The sequence below is a fragment of the Gambusia affinis genome, linkage group LG18, assembly GCF_019740435.1.
Source record: "Gambusia affinis linkage group LG18, SWU_Gaff_1.0, whole genome shotgun sequence".
Classification (NCBI taxonomy): Eukaryota; Metazoa; Chordata; class Actinopteri; order Cyprinodontiformes; family Poeciliidae; genus Gambusia; species Gambusia affinis.
In genome coordinates this window covers 14,408,030-14,425,759 of record NC_057885.1, presented here as the reverse complement: position 1 = coordinate 14,425,759, position 17,730 = coordinate 14,408,030, and the positions used below count along the sequence as shown (strand labels likewise).

At 37.3% G+C, this 17,730-nt stretch overlaps 1 protein-coding gene across 7 annotated transcripts in view; it reads left to right on the top strand.

Moving 5' to 3' along the window:
- LOC122820345 (phospholipid-transporting ATPase ABCA1-like) overlaps positions 1-17,730 on the top strand; it is a 192,358-nt gene that overhangs the window by 34,361 nt on the left and 140,267 nt on the right. For all 7 annotated transcript variants that reach the window (XM_044097692.1, XM_044097696.1, XM_044097691.1 and 4 more), the window contains 4 exons: positions 1,549-1,635; positions 1,743-1,938; positions 12,968-13,107; positions 13,849-13,965. In XM_044097692.1, coding sequence (XP_043953627.1) covers positions 1,549-1,635; positions 1,743-1,938; positions 12,968-13,107; positions 13,849-13,965 — 540 coding nt within the window. The remainder of the gene's footprint in view (positions 1-1,548; positions 1,636-1,742; positions 1,939-12,967; positions 13,108-13,848; positions 13,966-17,730) is intronic.

Here is a 17,730-nt window from a genome sequence, read left to right as displayed (position 1 = left end):
GTTAAACATCTGGTCAGTATATTATGTTACTTTTTAAAGTTGTGAATGAAATATAATAATGGTACTTTTACATAATTTAGGGGAATACACTAAACTACATGATAACTTCATTGTAACAATGCTAAAAAAGAAGAAATATGATGCTAGTTTGTGTTGCTATATACTAGTAAAGAAAACTGACAATGTTGAGCATGACACATTAATAAACATCAAATTGCACACTATAATAATTGGGAAAAATACACAGCAGCTTAGTTTCATGTTTTCTAAACACAATTAAAATGGCAGAGATACTGTTGCACAACTAGATTTTTCATGGTTTTTGTGCCAGTGAAAACAATTTTTATTCAGGGAAGCACATTAGTGAGTCTGTTTGGCAGAAAAAGAGTGTGACCCTGGAAATTTTAATTCAAAAGTTCAGATTGAGCTGGCTCTTCACCATCCCCTTGACATGACAAAGAACTGTAATGTTTTGAACTCCCACGGTAAAAGAAAAGAACAGGAGGACGGGAAAGGATGAGGGAATGGATGAAAGGTCTTTTTTTTTTTTTTTTTTTTCCTTATTCACATTAACAACACTTCAATGTAATTGTACTACAGAAGGCAGTGCAATTTATGAAAAGAGGATAGTTTTGTTTTCCTTTTTTTTAAATACAAATTTGGCTTTGCATTTCTGTTCAGCACCCCTTTTAATTCTCTGTTTGACCGCACTTCACAGTAAATACATCAGCAAGTTATTTGGGGTTTGTTTCTGCTTGCTTGCATATCTACAGGTGAAATCTCTGAACATGACTGTGATGTTCCAACGACTAGCCAAACCATTCCATTTTAGCTCTGGTTTATTGTCCTGCTGGAAGGCAAAATGTACCAATGTACCGTTTCAAGTTAGCAGCCTCACACAGCATTCGTCCCAGAATTGCCATGTATTCAGCTCCATTCAGATAATAGCCATCTTGTTACAAATTTTCCTTCATGTGCTATGGAACTCTGTGGCTCCTCTGTAACTGCTACAAGACTCTTAGCTGCTTTTCTGAAAAATACTTGCCTTACACGTCCTGTGAGTTTATTTGAACATCTATGTGTCGCAGTCAAATATCCGTTACTTCTAACCTAACCCTAGTTTAAGCTTTTCCACAACACTGCTCTTTAGTCTTCACGATGTTTGTTCTCTAAGGTTCTCTAATAAACCTCTCAGGTCTTCACAGAACATGCACATTTGCAGAGATTAAATTACACACAGGTCCACACTGCATACTAATTGGATTACTTTTGAAAATAAAAAGTTGGATTGGACTGAATGCAAATGTGGGGCACTTTTTTCTCCACAATAAAATCCCTCTTTGTGTTGGTCTATATAAAATCCCCCCAAAAACACATTAAAAGTTTTTTGTGGTGACATTGACGAAGTGTGAGCATATGCAAGTAAAATGTACTTCTTCCTGGCACTGTATAGTTTTGCCAAGTGACATGACTTCTGTAATGTTGCTGATAATTTTATTGTCAGTATTTGCGTTGTGGCTAATTTCTCTGTTTCAATTATTCCTCCAGCTCCTTTCAGCTGCGGACCTGAATCCAGTGGACACAGAGGCACTAATGAGAAAAACCAGTGCAGAATCACTGCCTTTGATCATGAATGTTAGTGTTAATTATCCTCACTCTTTTAAAGAATCTAAATATCCTCTAGATGATAGGAATGTTATGTAAAAATAGTTTTTCTCGTTCTCTTTTTTTTTCTCAACCAGGTGGTCAGGCTGCGAAACTCCATGAACTTTAAGGCAGCAGAGTCCCTGGATTTTCGGGAGGACATGTTTGGGAGCGTCAACATGCTGCTCTGTGGGAAGCAGCCTAACTACAACTTCACCAAGATGACCTCCAGTTTTCCTTCACCTACACAGATGGCTAACAATATGTCAACTTCCAGCATGGGCAACAGTTCCGGTAATTTCTTTGCGACATGCGGTCTCACAGATCCTGTTTTCCAGCTGTAGGTCTGCACTAAATTTGATAACAGGATCCAGCAAAAGTAGGGGAAAAACAGAATCCTGTGATGCTTAATGCGGGATGTCACAGGGATTGATTTGTGGTAATTTTACTGCCCCACATTGCTTTTCATTGTGCTGCATTTTGAAAGTAGGAAATTGCTGGGAATTACACAGGATTATCATGGGTGGCAGAATATTCCTGAGTGTTCATAAAGCCTCTCTTTTATCTTTTTTGTATTAGAATCTGAGGCAATTTTGGTTGAAAATTGTTGAAAAAAAATCCAAATTTAATCATGCCGTACACCAGAAATGGACAATTTGTCATGTTAGGGGAGCCGTTAGAGAGACAAACACTCAAAGTAATTATATTTCAGCAATTACACAGTTCAGACAGATTGGAGGAAACCTCATGCATTTCCTGTTTGCTGGTGGGGAAGAGAAGATGAATTAGCAGGGCATGGTTGTGCAGTGCTGCCAGCTGTGCAGGTTGCACAGGATGTGGCCACTTACATCCAGAAGCAGATCCACAAGCAGGCACCAGCACATCCAGAAACAGGCACCTGTGACACAGTTGGCCCCTTCGCTGGAGCTCAAAAACCGGGCTTGATTAGCGATGCATCATTGCGGATTGAGTCTGCGGCCGGCATCTGCCTTAACCAATCAAATCAGCTCTTTTCATCCCATTTAAAAGCTGTTTGGTCTCCGACATAATGATGTTTCATTAATGCAAAGGAAATTCCACATCAGATTCTCCCAAGTGGGAGTGAATGTTTGGATGGACCAGAACCACATGGTGCACATATATAGCATGCTAAAATTGGACACATGGCTTTCAAAACGTCCTGCAGACGGACTTTTTGTCGTTAAGACAAAAAGTCTTGATGAAGATTTGAGTCTGAATTAGCATTTTGTGATATTTAGAAACTAAAATGCTACCAGGCAGCCGTGTTCTTCAGCTAATTGCTAATTATAGTGCTGGGTCCAACCGTTATCGGGATTTCTGTGGAGATGGCAGAGTTCACCTACAAATGGTTCCCTGGACAGTTTTGATTTTCGTTTTAAAAGGGTCTGGTGGTTTGGTGTGACCTTTCAATCATTGCTGCCTTAAGTTTAGGAAAAAAAAAAGGTGAGTTTTCATTCGAGAGTCAAACTTGTGGCTGGTTAGAATGATGACGGTTCCAAAGCAGATTTATGGCACTTTAAACATTTACAGCCTTGAATAATTCATAATTTCATGATATTTACAATGCCACCACTTTTCCATGACATATTTATTTAAATGGAAGTGTTACTTTCATTAACATAATGGACCACATTGCCCTCAGATGTTCAGGAATAGTGTTGTTTTACAGAAATTGGCCAGAAGGGGGTTTTGCTTGGTCTCAAACTGTACAATTGAAAAACTTTTGTAATAAAAACGTATACATTTTCAACACACAATTTCATAAAAGTAGGTTTTAATAAAGTGAGGCAAGAAAAGGTATTCGTTCAGCTTGACGAACATTTGGATCACTGATGTCAGAGGGTTTGTTAGGACTGACACTAAACTGGGTCTTTTTCTCTGAGAAATTTAAATCAAATGGAAGAAACATTTTAACTAGCCAGAATGATGGACGCTAACATGAATACATGAATGCCAAAAAGATGATTATCTTCAGAGTGTAAACTGATTCAAACCTGTTTTATAGCATATTCTGCTCATGCTTAGTTAAGTGAAACCCAACACAGCAGTCGTACAAAGAACATGAAATGTAATCCAGATGCCTGAAGGACATCCGTCCAACCAATCACACGCAATATAATTGTCACGAGAATGTCAAGACATCATACCGCTCAGGAGTGAGACAGATTGTGTCCCGGTTATGAATCAATCCTAGAGCAAATATTAAAGTTAGTTATTCACAGTCTTATAGTGGTAAGGGCAGAAATGCCGCTCACCAAAGCCTTCCCTCAGATTTTCTATACATTAGGCGTATATCTTTTAGATATTTGTCTCTCATATTGATAATTCACTGCAGTCCAGGAATCCATCAATATTGTAAAGTTAAGACTTCCTCCACACTGCTGTGTGCCTAGTTGGAGTGTGAGGCTGCTGATTAGAGAGTTATTCCAAGTAGTAACACAGAAAACTGGTTCATTTACACAAGTTAGAAGAAACTGGAACACTTCCTTCAAAATCACATAAGTGTACTTATGCTTGATTGATTTAATTAGTAAAAGCTGAAATGTTGATTATATAAACAGTTGTGGATCAGCCTTTGATCTAACCTGGTGCTCTTATGGCAGTAAAGCTTGTGTTTGATGTCTGAATTATTATTGTAAAGGTTGAGGACTTTATCAAGGTGAAATGGGTGTACTGGATATGCATGCAAGGATTTTTGTTTCTCATGTTTATGGAGCAATTTGTTAATGACAAACAGAAGTAAAGTGCAAATAAGGTACATCCATGTCCTGCATAATAATTTAAAAATGATTAAAGTGCATTTAACGTATCTGCTTCTGTTGAAGCAGATACAAATAAAATGATCTGCTCATTTTGAGACTGGGTTGCTAAACATCCTGATTTTTATTTATTTATTTATTTTCTTAATTCCAAAGAAACAAATGTAAAAATTGACCAGTCTTTGTAGTTTCACCGACAGACTTCTTTAGTTTTACATTTTATTTGCTGTTATGAAGACTTTTTAGAACCTAGTTTGTCAAAAGATTAAAATTTGTGAACTGCTTTAGAAAAACATGTCAGAATTCTCAGAAGGATGAGAGATTTTCAGTATGCAGTTGTGTTTATGTATTTTGTTTTGGTTAAAATCAGCACTTGCCCTTGTCCTACAAATAATTTTTAAAATTGTTTTTAAGAACCCCCTCCTCCCCCAACAAAACAAAACAAAAACAATGTATTCATAAAAGCACAACTCCAGGTTACGGTGTGATGTGTTTGTGGGGAGCTTAAAGAATAACTGAATGAGCTTGTACCATAAACGCTCTGAGCCTTAGATGTGCAGTGAAGCATCTTGTAGCCCTGTGCTCATTAGAGACCCCACAGTCCTGTTTCATTAAATGCTTGCTCTTTGGAGAAAACTGCACAAAATTAGATTTTAATAAGAAGCTGCTATTCCTTGGGAATAAAGTTACTCTGCGGAGTGAAACTGCATGCTCATGCCAGTGTAAATTAGCGAAGACAGCGTACCCTACTTACATAATAAGCAGTAACATCTCAGTTAGCATGCTAATGGCTTTTTCAGATCTGCTGTAGCATTTCATTGTGTTGGTCTATGTAAATGGTCCTGGGATATGCAGTATGTCTGCATAATAGCCAATTATGCCTCTTGTGTAAGTCTAAAAGTACTCTCAGAGGACCAGGGGAACAGAGGCCAGATCTTGAGTTTTTGCTAATGAATCAGCAAAATCTCTTTATTGGTTAACTTTGGACAATAACCTTTGTATTGCTTACGTAAGGGAAATGGAAATATATTTCATAGAAATATTATACTGGTTGTTTTTTCAGCTACTTATTCAATGGTGGCTTACTTCAAAATGTGAAAAACAAAATTTGTTTCACATTCTGGATGAGCAATGTTTGTTTTTTGTCCACATTTGAGGATTTTCATTAAATAACCACATCCCATTTGGTTTCCAGACTTCAGTAGGTTATTCCAAAACTTTCATTTTGTTTGCATATATTTGGATTTTTTGGAGGAGAATTAATGGATTTCATTAATTATGGAAAGTCATCCACGACTTTTAGGAGGAAAGCAGCCTTGGGCTCCCCCCAGCATGTTTGAATGTTTATATGATTCTGTGCTAACTTTACAACAGATTTAACAAGATGCAGTCCTTCTGAAAATGTTATTTTTCACCTGTCAGTTCACTCAATATTTTTCCAAAGGTTTTAGGGATCATCAAGGTGTTTTTTTTATTATTACCTTTTTATGTTCCATGTTTTCTCCATTTATAAATTAGCCTTATAAAGTAGCTTTAGCACTCTCTAGAAACTACCACACCTTAAAAAAATGTTTTCCTTTTTCTTTTTTTTTTTGCATTTGTCTAAGTCTGCATATATTCTGTCTTTAAGCAATTGAAATAATCTGAAAATAGCATTTGCTATTTTCCCCAGTTATCATTGTCTGATATTTGAATTGGCTTGATTTCAATCTGTCAAGTATAACCAAATAGGAAAAACAAGATGGATTACTGAAGCGAGCAGACACTTTTTCAAAGCATTGTATAAGCACAATTTTAATGATTATACAATGTTGTTTTTAGGTCAGCTATCAAACAAGAAAATATATTTGCTGTTTATGCAGTCTTTCGTGTGTTTCATAGTAATTTTCTCAATATCTCAGTGCATTATGCTGGTAGACTGCTTGCAGACAGACTCGGTTGACCATAAATACACGCAGAGGCTTGGAACCTGTAAACAAGAACGACACAGACACATATATTCCTCCGACTTTTAAATGAAATGAATGACAAATCACAACTTTGTAAACTATTACACCATAAAATGTTTTCATGTGACAGCTGGAGTCCACCAAGGAGTCCAACGGGCAGCCGTTGTTTATGTAAAATGTCTGTTGCATCACGGCTTAGCTAATCGTCACGCCAAGGTTTTTTTTTTTTTACTTCCTTTTAAAATACTATGCTGCACATTTAGTTTTTTTTGTAATAGTATCTTTTGTTACTTTTGACATTTTTGTTGAACAATTTACTTTAAAAATTACCTACTCCAACAAAATTCAAACTTAATTTAGTGGATCACAGTTTTGTCGGTGCAGATCAGAGGTTGTTAAACTTCGTGTTCAAAGGTCCAAATACAAAAAGCAAATGGCAGCCATTACATATGGTTAGAAAGACAAATATAGTTAGAAATATAAATGTGTGTGTGAATGAGTTTGACAGCACTGTTTCACAGAGGGTCTGAATTGAACCCCTCTCTAGGGTACAACTCAAATTGATTAAATTTGCCAGGTAAGTTGAGGGGCTGGCTTAAGGCTCCAAGCAATTATTTTACTGTGGCTAAGGCTAGTCCATAGAACAGCTTGTTGTTTTGTCTTGTTTCAGTCTGTTCGGTAATAAACTAAGCTTCTGTTGTCAAAAAAACCCCCACAGAGACTTGGAGAATATGTCACCTCTGTAATCTGATGTTCCCTTCAGCACAGAAAATATACAAAAATGATTTATCTTTCCCAAGACACAAAGGTGATTCATATTAAGCAGCAAAGCATTTGTCACTGTCACCTTTATTCTCACTGTACTGTTGAGAAACACTGCCTCTCACTTTGATGATCAGAATACATTTATGAAGTCAGGAACAAAACTGTGCATGTCTTTTTATTTAGTCCATTTGTCAATTACTCGCAAATTTATTAAAGCACTCTCCAATGACAAATCCAAGAATAACCGTGAGTATTCAAATGGGGTTTTTAAATGTCTAATGTTGGGAAGGACATGATGTGAAGAAGCAGTTTGTTACAAAATAGAGGGGCAGACCCAACCGAGGCCTAATTTTGCCTTTGCTGTTGTATTTTACAAGTGAACTGGCCTAAACAGGATCAGAATTACAATCAAGAAAAATGAAGTGTAGTGAAAAATAAAATCACATTGGGCTGCTTAAATCAGAGAAATATACATACCGATACTAATAACATGATTATTTCCAAAATCGGTATTGGCAGGTTAGGCATTTTAAAAGATCGGCGATCGGCCAGAAAACTGCAATCGGTTCAACCCTAATGATGTGTAATAGTGATATATGAGGACAGAGATTACAAAATATCTTTTCAAATGCACAGATTTAGAAAGATTCGGATGATTCATTCTATTCATTTTCTAATGGAAGTGGTGAGGAAAAAAGTTCATCAGCTGTCATCATAATTTTCCTTCTCTTCATCATTTTTTTTTTTCTCCGAAGAGTTTTTGTGGTGCTAGTGGCTCGTACTTTTGCGACAGTAGGCACACAGGAAAGAGGGTGGAAGACATGTGGCAAAGGTCATCGAGACCGGGAGTCGAACCCACGACGTCCGCGTCGAGGACAAGGCCTCCAAACGTGGGGCGTGCTAACCCCCTGCGCCATCACAGCACGCCCCATCAATATTTTTTTGTTGTTATAAATACACACATTTACCCTGATGTGGAAAAAAATAGGGTTAAATACATAAATGGCTAACATTTTAAAAGCACATACTTCCTTAGATATTCTGTTTAATGTTGGAATTTGTAAACACACTGCTTTTTTTTAATACTCCAGACTATAAAATCACTGCCTTAAAGCTAAATTTTAAATTCTCTTAAATGCCCAAATTTCACATTTGTTTTGTGAAACATAAAGGGCATCTGTTTCTGTCCCGTCAAAAACAGAGCAGCTGGCCAAGTTTAGCTACACAGCAGTCTATTAAGCAAAACAAGTGCAGATTTTACTCAAAAGAAAAAAACAAGCCCTGCAGCTTTGTGGGTTGAGACAATAAGTAAATAAAGAGAAGAAGTAATGCATTTGTTCTGTCAACTTGAATTCCATTATTAAAATGCTTGACATTCAAATCAAAATAAACATGCTTGGAGAAATTTCTATTTTAATTGCTCATTAAAAATGGAAACCAAAGTGAATTTTGAACTTAAGTGGCGAGATTCTTCGAAGGTCAACATTATAGACCAAGATTTGTCTTTTTCATATTCTGAAATGATAAATGGGAAATTGAGTTAGTGGAAAATGCTGGATAATTTCAATTCGGCTATATTTGTTTCATATTTCGGATACTGATATTTTTTTTTTTCTATTAACTTGCCATCCACTGTAGACTTGGATGGCTGTTATTCTTACACCAGATGTGATGCAGACCTTCCAGAAAGTTACATGTCTATTATTCCTCTGACTCATTTTCTCTGATGTGAAGCGGATTAGCATTTGAAATGTTCAAATGGATGCTCTTTCTGTCCAGTCATTTTTTTATTACTGAGTTATGAACACGGGGCATAGATGCAGAATAAAGGACCCTGCGTCATAGATGTTCTAGATAAGTAATGGAGCAGTTTTGGTAGGTCACCCACACCTGGGAAGGTTCACCATTGCCCCATGTTTTCTCCAAAAATATCTTTGCAACCCTTTATTAGCTCATAGCTGTTATTGATTTTGTTTCTCATCAGTGCTTGAGATTCTTTAGATCAGGACATGAAGTGTTGCTTTTTAAGATCTTTTGTCCAAGTTTATTTTGAGAGGTTCTTTTTAAGGGTTAGATTTATTTCAATGGTCACGATCAAATTCATTAATATCAACAAATAGCATCACCTTTGCATATTATATTTCATTCTTCCATCAAAAGTAGTTGGTAGAAGTAGAGTCTTACTGTATATTATCTTAACCCAGTCAACTACCGCTGAATTATTTACAAAGGTTACCATTTCAAAACAATATTCTGTCACGCTACTCCAAAAATAACATAGAATCAAGAGTTTAAATATTGCAAAACAGAAACAAACCTTCAACTGCAATATTTTGAATATCTCTGTGTTTACTCTCCAGTATTAAGCAGCTGTTTAAATGATTCAATGGTTCTACACCATAAGGTCTGCCAGTAAAAGACCTGGAGTGAAACTGAGTCAACAATTCTACTTTCACAAATAGGTTTTTTGGATAGACTTATTGTTTGTCTTAATAGACTGAGTATGTGTGATAGGAAAAAACAGACGACTAAAATATTCTTGCCTGACTAAATGTTTTCATCTGGCCCTAATCTCTGAGAAGCTTGCTTTTTCTTTTACTTCCATCAGTATGAATCCTGGAATTGTTTTCAGAAACATTGACAGGACAATCTATGCCTATGGAAGTAGTGAAATCAGAAGTTTATTGTCTTTATCTTGTCACCTTTGGTGAAAAGTTTCTTACTGCAGCTGCATTCAGTTAAATCCTGACATGTCTCAATATTCCAGGCGGCTGGTGAGACATGTCAGGATTGCAAAATTTTTAGGCCCGAGCAGCAAAGCGCTGCGAAGGCCTATTGTATCTGTATTGTTTATTTTTATTATTATTATTTTGTGAAACACCATAAGCTTATGTAGAATGTTTTCTAAAGTGGAGTTAGTTTTGCAATCAGACCAAACCGTGTTTTGAACAGACGGTTGCTGAGCTGAACGTAATGCACACTGTTCATTTCTCAAGTGTTAGGATGGCAGAAAGTGCCATCACTGCAGCTTGCGAAGAAAGCAGGTGGCCGGACCCAACCTAAAGGGAGGCCATTAGCAATGTGTGCACCGACCTCCCTGGAGCACCAGAGAAAGATGACCAGCAGGCAGAAGGGCTAACATTTAATTGCACTGAAAATGGCCTCTAAACTGCCTCTGATGGGAGACATGGCTGCCCTGGTGAAATGAGAGGAGAGCTTTGAGGCCCCTAAGTCTTGACGGTGGAAAAAAAAAAAAAAAAAAAGATGCGCCAGGAAAAAGCAATGATGCACTGACGAGTCGGAAGAACGGACCGAGCCAGACGGCCCTATAGAATGGCAGATGATGCACCACATTGATCAGTTGCTGGATAACGTACCGCACTTCAACAACTCATTCAGATTCAAAACAAGCAAAATGAAAGTTAAAGAACAAGCCTTCGATGTTTTCCAGGTGCTTTTGCTCACAGCACAGACCTCATGTAACTCACAACACTCTCACAACGTAGCAATATTCAGGTTGGCAGAAAAGTTAAATTAATAATGATCTTGCTGCTTCTGTGCTTATTGATTCTTCTCATTTTTTTTTCTTTTCTTGTTTTTTCAGTGTGTAGTCAGGTGTGGACTCTTGACTTGTGTTTACTTCAGCTTGTCAGTGTTTTTCAGTGAAAAAACATGACAAACATATCCTTTCTGCAACTTTCCTTTTCCAAAGCTGTTGTAGTTATAACTGAATCAGTATCCATTTAATTGAGCGATTTTATTCACAATGGAAATTTCCATTGAACATTTTACTAATAAGATCACATTGAATCCTCCAAGTATGGTAAACAACCACTTACTCTCCAAAAACAAAACTAAATGCTAAGGCCGTTCTACCAGTATTGAATCAGAAGCAAACGTGCTTCCATTGAATTGTTGGTTTATTTCGATATTTGAGATGTTTGTCATTAATGTTCATTTTTTTCATCGTTTTCTCATTACCTCCTGAGTAATTAAGTAAGATAGCGTTGTAGAAATATAAACTAGAATCAATCAAGTGACCTTATGCATAAATATTGAGTTTGGTCAAGCGTGAATGGTATTGTGCTGTGCAAATATTAACCGTTTTCCCACCTTTATAAAACTACCAAAATAACTTTGGTGGGGGAAAATGTTAAAAGGAAAAAAGTTAATTGGATGGAAACTTTGAACCAAGTTTTCCCAACCATCTAAAACTCACTTGATTCTGATCTTTAAACTAGCAGTTGTATTATTCTTCCAGCAATATGTGGTAAAAGGCCAAGTGCTCAAAACCACTTCAAAATGAAGTGGTCAAAACATCATTTTGAGTTTTGCATTATAAAATGCTTTCATCGTTTCTTTTGTTTCAAAGTACCTGTAAAAGTTTAGCAAAGAAATAAACTACATCTACCAAGCCAGTGACTGTAACTCAGTGGTTCCCAAAGATTTTCTGGGCCCCCCTATGGATTACGATAAAATCCCCCCCCCAAAAAAGTAAAAAAAAAAAATCAACTGGGCACACACATCGTTCAACCAGACATAAACCTATACACATATTTTGTTTTCAAACTCCATTGAAGTCCATTTCACACTTCAGGTTGCAACAAAACAAACTACAAACCATCTTTACAGTGAAACACTTTTGTGTAACAGTTTTTTTTTTTTTTCATTCATCCGTACTGCTTCCCACGTCCCACAATTTAGGAACCATTGCTGCAACTGATTGGAAAATGAACAAGTCCTTAATCAAGAATACAGTTTATATAAAGACATCTGTGCTGAAGTGCTCTGATTGGATCAATATTTTTTCCATGTTGAAAATCTTTCTTTCTTGTCTTGCTCTTTAAAGCAATTTGATGTTTTCTCTTCCTCACACTTTTTAAAGTTAACTGCTGCTGCATGTTAAACGCAAGATTGGGTTTGTTGGTGTTCTCATAAATGTAACTGTCATTGCACCAATATTTGCCCATGGCACTCGAGATGCAACTACTTTTTTCTCCTTATCTCCAGATCATATTTCATCAGCAACAGAATGGCGAGACAACACAACACTATTGTATATTTGTTTAGGTCATCAAACAAATATAGAATAATCATATTATATATTTGATATCTAACTTTGATGAAAGTTAGAAATGAAGTTTTGCGCTAATGAAGGGATAATTTATGTGATTTTGCTTGAACAAACATTATGGTTGAATGTCCTTCATGTAATACTAAATAGAGCTCTACAAACTTCACAAATTTGAAGGATACTTGTGCAAAAGGACAAGCAATGTCTTTTATCATCTTAGGAACATCAGAAAAATGTTCTCTCTCTCTCCCAGTTGGCCTAAAAATTCCTAATTTATGAAGGGGTCATTTACCTTTTGACATAGCTGGGCTAGTTTGGACAGCTGTTTTAATTTTAACCTGCTTTTTGTATTTACCCTGAGTCTTTAATATTAAAATTTTATTCAACATTTTATTTAAATAAGCCTTGGGTTTATGCCAACTCTTAACACTAGATAGTTCTAATTAGTAGTTGTCGGTTTGTTAAAATCAGACTTCTCTTGGCATTAAAGAAGCTTTTTTTGGGGGGATACTATTTGTGATAAGGAAGAAAATTCAAAATCTGGAAAACATTCATGCTGGATGAAATTTTTTTTCTTCATAAGCAATGTGTATGAAAATAAAAATACACAATTTATGTTCGTAAATTAAAAGAAGAGAATTAAATGCTCACAAATGCTAGACAGCTACTACATGTTGAGCTCCTGTTTGTCAGTGTTCTGCTGGCCTTTGATTTGACTTTTCCAAACTTCTCTGCTCACCTCCTGTCTTCCGCAGATGCCTTTTGTCAGATTCTTGTCGACACCCTGGAGGGCACACCTGGTCTGCGCTACATTTGGAGCACCTTCAAGCCATTATTGCAAGGGAAGGTCCTCTATGCACCTGATACACCTGCTGCTCGCCTCCTTGTGAAGGAAGTAGGTTCAGAACAAAAAAAGAGAGAGAGAAAAAACATGTTATGTTGTTGGTTTTATCCCTCCTGCAGATGCAGGCTGCATTTTATACAGCTGGAAATCTGTTTTATTTGGAGTATATACATTCAAATATATTGTTTGGTGCATAATTAATTCTAACTAGAGGATGCTTTCAGTTTGTATAAAGCCTGGATGTCACACTTTACAAATGGGACTGAAGAAAAAAATATCAAATATGTAGACTAGAGGCCTTTTTAATGAATGTTTTATCATTTCATGACATGATTTTTCTCCAAGAGATCAGCATAATTTCAAGCGAAACAAACTCAATGTGAAGGGTGAATTTTCCATAGCGATTGTATAATGAGGGCATGCAAAACCTGCCAGCTTCACAGCCACAGGCCCGGTGCTCTACTCAAGCCAACCCTTTTCACACCACACACTAAATGATTACAAGTCAGTGTTATAGAGCAAAAACAAGAATTTACTTTCACCCCCCAGGGGCTTTGAGGGTCAGAAGCAGGATAAGAAGTGGTTGTGGAAGGAGGTTTTAGTAGCGTTGCGATGTAATGAGTTCCTCCTGAGAGTGAAATTGTAGAGCACTTTAATGTATGTGTCGGCCTAACATGAGCATAAGTCTTAGTGCCTCCCATTGAGAGGAAGGAAGGGTGAGTTGGAGTTTTTTTTTTTGCTAAACATTGTTTTTTTTCTTGTCGTTTTTGTGTGGTTTGTTTTTTGTACCAGGCAAACAGCACTTTCAACTCTCTTGCCATGTTAAAGGAGCTGGCAGATTCTTGGAATGAACTTGGCCCACGTGTCTGGGATTTTCTGCAGAATAGCCCTCAAGTCAACACGTTGCGGGTGAGGCTCAACAAAGCAGATCCACACCAAATTACCACTATTCTGTTTTTTTTGTTTGTTTTTTATTTTTTCATTTCGCTTGGGTTATCTGAAAGAATTTTTTCGGAATTTCAAGGTGAAAGAGAAACAGATTAAAGTTTAAGAAACAATAAAAAAAGTTTTGGTTTTCTGTATTGCCTCTTGTATAGGCACAAGTTGATGAATTATGCATCTGTTTATTTATGATATATACCTGCTTGTCACTGTAGGGTGCCTGTCTCCAGCAGTTATTGCTAGTCCAGTAAAACACAGAAGAACACAGGACAAACAACCATGCACACACAAACTAATACTTCCTTCAGAGAAATTGCAGCTATTATTATTTTAAAGTAGTTCAGGTCTTTGTGAATTTGCTAGATTGATTTACCAACAGATATGCTGACCTATAAGTTGTTGTTACTAGATTTAGAACTATTACACCGCTAAAAAATTGAGTTGTGCTCATAATTGTTAAAACTATAAATGTGTAGTTTTTTATATTCCAAATCGCAAGATGTCTTCTTTTAAAGGACGAGAGAATTCAGGCTGATTCTTCCTGAAACCAGGAAGCACAGTGCCTGACAGCTGACTGAAGAAGCCGCTGTGTGTAACGAGAGCAACTACTATCAGGTTCATTAGGCAGGATGAAACTAAGCACCGTTTCTGGAATCTCATTAAAAAGGAGCTGCATGAAGTAAACTTTTAGATGTTCTACAAGTGTCTTAGTCTGTTGCAAACCTTAAAGCTGAACATCTATCCACACCAAATTGCAGTCTGTGGATGCCTGAAGCAGACAGTTTTAAATGACCAATTTACACTTTGCAAAAACCTCTCCACTTTTGTCTGCAATGGGTTGTCTTGGCATTTAGTCCCGAGTCAAATGACAGAGGAAAATGACCAAGCAGTTGCTTGCTTCAGCAAGGATTTTAAAAAGGATGCACATATGAGGGCACTTTAGTTTTTGCTGAGCCTCGTGTGCTTGGGAATGCAGGCCTGTGCCCTGCTTTGTTTTATTTCTTTCTCTCCACACATTCACAGTCCAGAGTCTCGCATGAGGCCGAGTCTGACACTAACAACAACAAACCAGGGATCAAAAGATGAGCAGGATCAATTTTAGCAGCCTGCATTGCACTGTCTATACTCGCTCTCTTCTGTAGGCCCTACTCCTGTAGCTCAGTCAAAAATAATGAACAAATTGTCTCTGAAAATTGTTCTTATCAGCAGTTGTGCTCCACTCCAGCCCACGGGATAAAATTCTTTTGGTCTTCAGAAGTATAAAGGCTGTGTTTTGAGAGGAAATAGGAATTACTTAACATACATTGTCAATCAGAAGATTACATAAACTCAACATTGGCGTAAATTTGGTAATCAAGCGTTTTACTGATCCATTTAAATAATTCTTTTTGCAGAAAGAAAAACAAGAATAGGGTGCACAAGTTTGAATTAATTGTAGACTGTAGAATGTAGACATGGTCAAATTATATCCAGGGTGATATTTATATACGTGAGATCCTGTATTTGTGGGGGTTAAGGTCCACAGCTGCCTGCAGAGGTCTTTAAACCCCCTCAAAAAGGCTTATAACTGCCTATTTTAGTCACGCAAACACAAAATAATAGGAATTGTTTTGTTTTGCATCTGCAGTATTAAAAATCAATCAATCAAATTCTATTTGTATAGCACATTTCATAGTACTTTACATCAAATCAAACAATTGAGAATCAACAATCAAAACACGACATTAAGTCAAGTTCCATCAATAAATTTGTAATTGATTACTTTTCAAATACAATCCTAAACAGGTGGGTTTTTAGTCGAGATTTAAAGGAAGTCAGTGTTTCACATGTTTTACGGTTTTCTGGAAGTTTGTTCCAGATTTGTGGTGCATAGAAGCTGAATGCTGTTTCTTCTCGTTTGGAGGAGGAGACTCCATGCGTCCAGACTCCTCAGGTGCCAGACACCTGAGGAGTCTGGCAGGATGAAACAACAACAACAGCAGGTCTTTAATGCATTGTGGTGCTAAGCCGTTCATAAATGATTCATAAACTAAGAGTATTTTAAAGTCTATTCTTTGAGCTACAGGGAGCCAGTGTAGGGACTTTAGAACTGGTTTTATGTCCTGGTTTTAGTGAGAACGCAAGCAGCAGCATTCTGGATCAGCTGCAGCTGTTTGACTGATTTGCTGGACAGACCTGTGAAGACGCCGTTGCAATAATCAGTGCGACTGAAGATAAACGCATGGATGAGTTTCTCTAGATCTCTCTGAGACATTAGTCCTCTAATCCTACAGTACTACAACTTCCATTTCTTTCCACTCTGAGTTCCGTCCAATCCGCAGCAAGGAAAATGTATAGTGCTCATAGATTGGCTGAATTGTGAAAATTATTCTCATTAAAGGCAACATTTATGTTGACACTGCAACATCAAAACATTTTCTTTTTCATTAAAGTAGCAAAGGAAAAACCACTAAAATTATGCAGTTGTTACAAGGGTTGGCATATGTTTTTGTAAAAAAAAACAAACAACCTAAAATAAGAAGTGGGAGAATGAAGCTGCAGGTGAACATATACATGCTGTGTGTATCAATTTGCAACACCTTCTGTTGGATACGAAAACCAAGGGAGAAAAGTAATTATGGATAAGTGCAGGATAATTCTCATCCTGGTGGAGGGGATTATCCAGCAGAAATAAAGGTTGCAAGACTCTTCGCCACCACTTCTCCTTCCTCTTCCTCGCTTGCTCTTTGTTTGCCTCTCACTGTATTTCCTTGACACTGACATTACTCCGGTGTCACTCCAAATGAGCTTATAGGCAGCTGGAGGGAGGCAGACATCGGGAGCTCCATATAGCAAGGGTATTCATTACCCTAGCCCTAACCTTTACACAAATGGACCTGCAATCCTCCTTTGTCTTCATTTTCTCCCAGCCCGGCTTTATGCCCACCGCTCACTATGAAACTTGTGGCTTTCAAAGGTTCGTCATCTCTAGAGGTCCCTCAAGGTTATATGCTGCTGTTTTACTCCAGTACGCTGGACAATCCATGCGTCTAGATTAGGGATGAAGTATTTCATATCTCATCAGAAATGACAAAATAAACATAACGAGACATATATTTTAATCACGGTAATCTATTCAAATATATGTCACAAAGCATGTGACTCGAAGGTAGCCAGTGGTGCGATGGAGTGGCCAGGACCAGTGTCTGCAAACATCCACTCTGGTGCATCCTTTTGGAGACCTTTTGACCTTCTTGGAAAATTGTACAGCCACCATGCGGATCAAAGGTTTCCAGTTCTTTTAGGAAGAAAAGCACACACATTTGACTTTGTCACTGGAAGACAGTCTCATGACAAATAAGTTCATTTAACACTTGACCGGCGAGGTTAAACTGTGCTTCTGCAACAATTTTGGTTCAAATGCCACAGAACATTAAGCGGTGGACAACCCATTCAAACACAAACTTCAGCTGAACAGACGCTTTAACAGCTACGCTCCGTTTGACTGGCTCATGGTTCTACATGACATTAACCCATGAGATAAAGAAAGTAAAGGTACAAACTCTTTTGATGCTAGAAGCTGTGCTTTACTACAAATTAAAGTGATCTTATGTAACCAGATTGTAAAACCGCTCAATTGTAACATACAAACAGCACTTATTTAGCAAAGATAAAGAAAAAATGGAGTTCAGTCCATGACTCGAAGGGTTGTAACCCACTTTAGCAGCAATAACTTGGAGTCGTTGTGCTTTC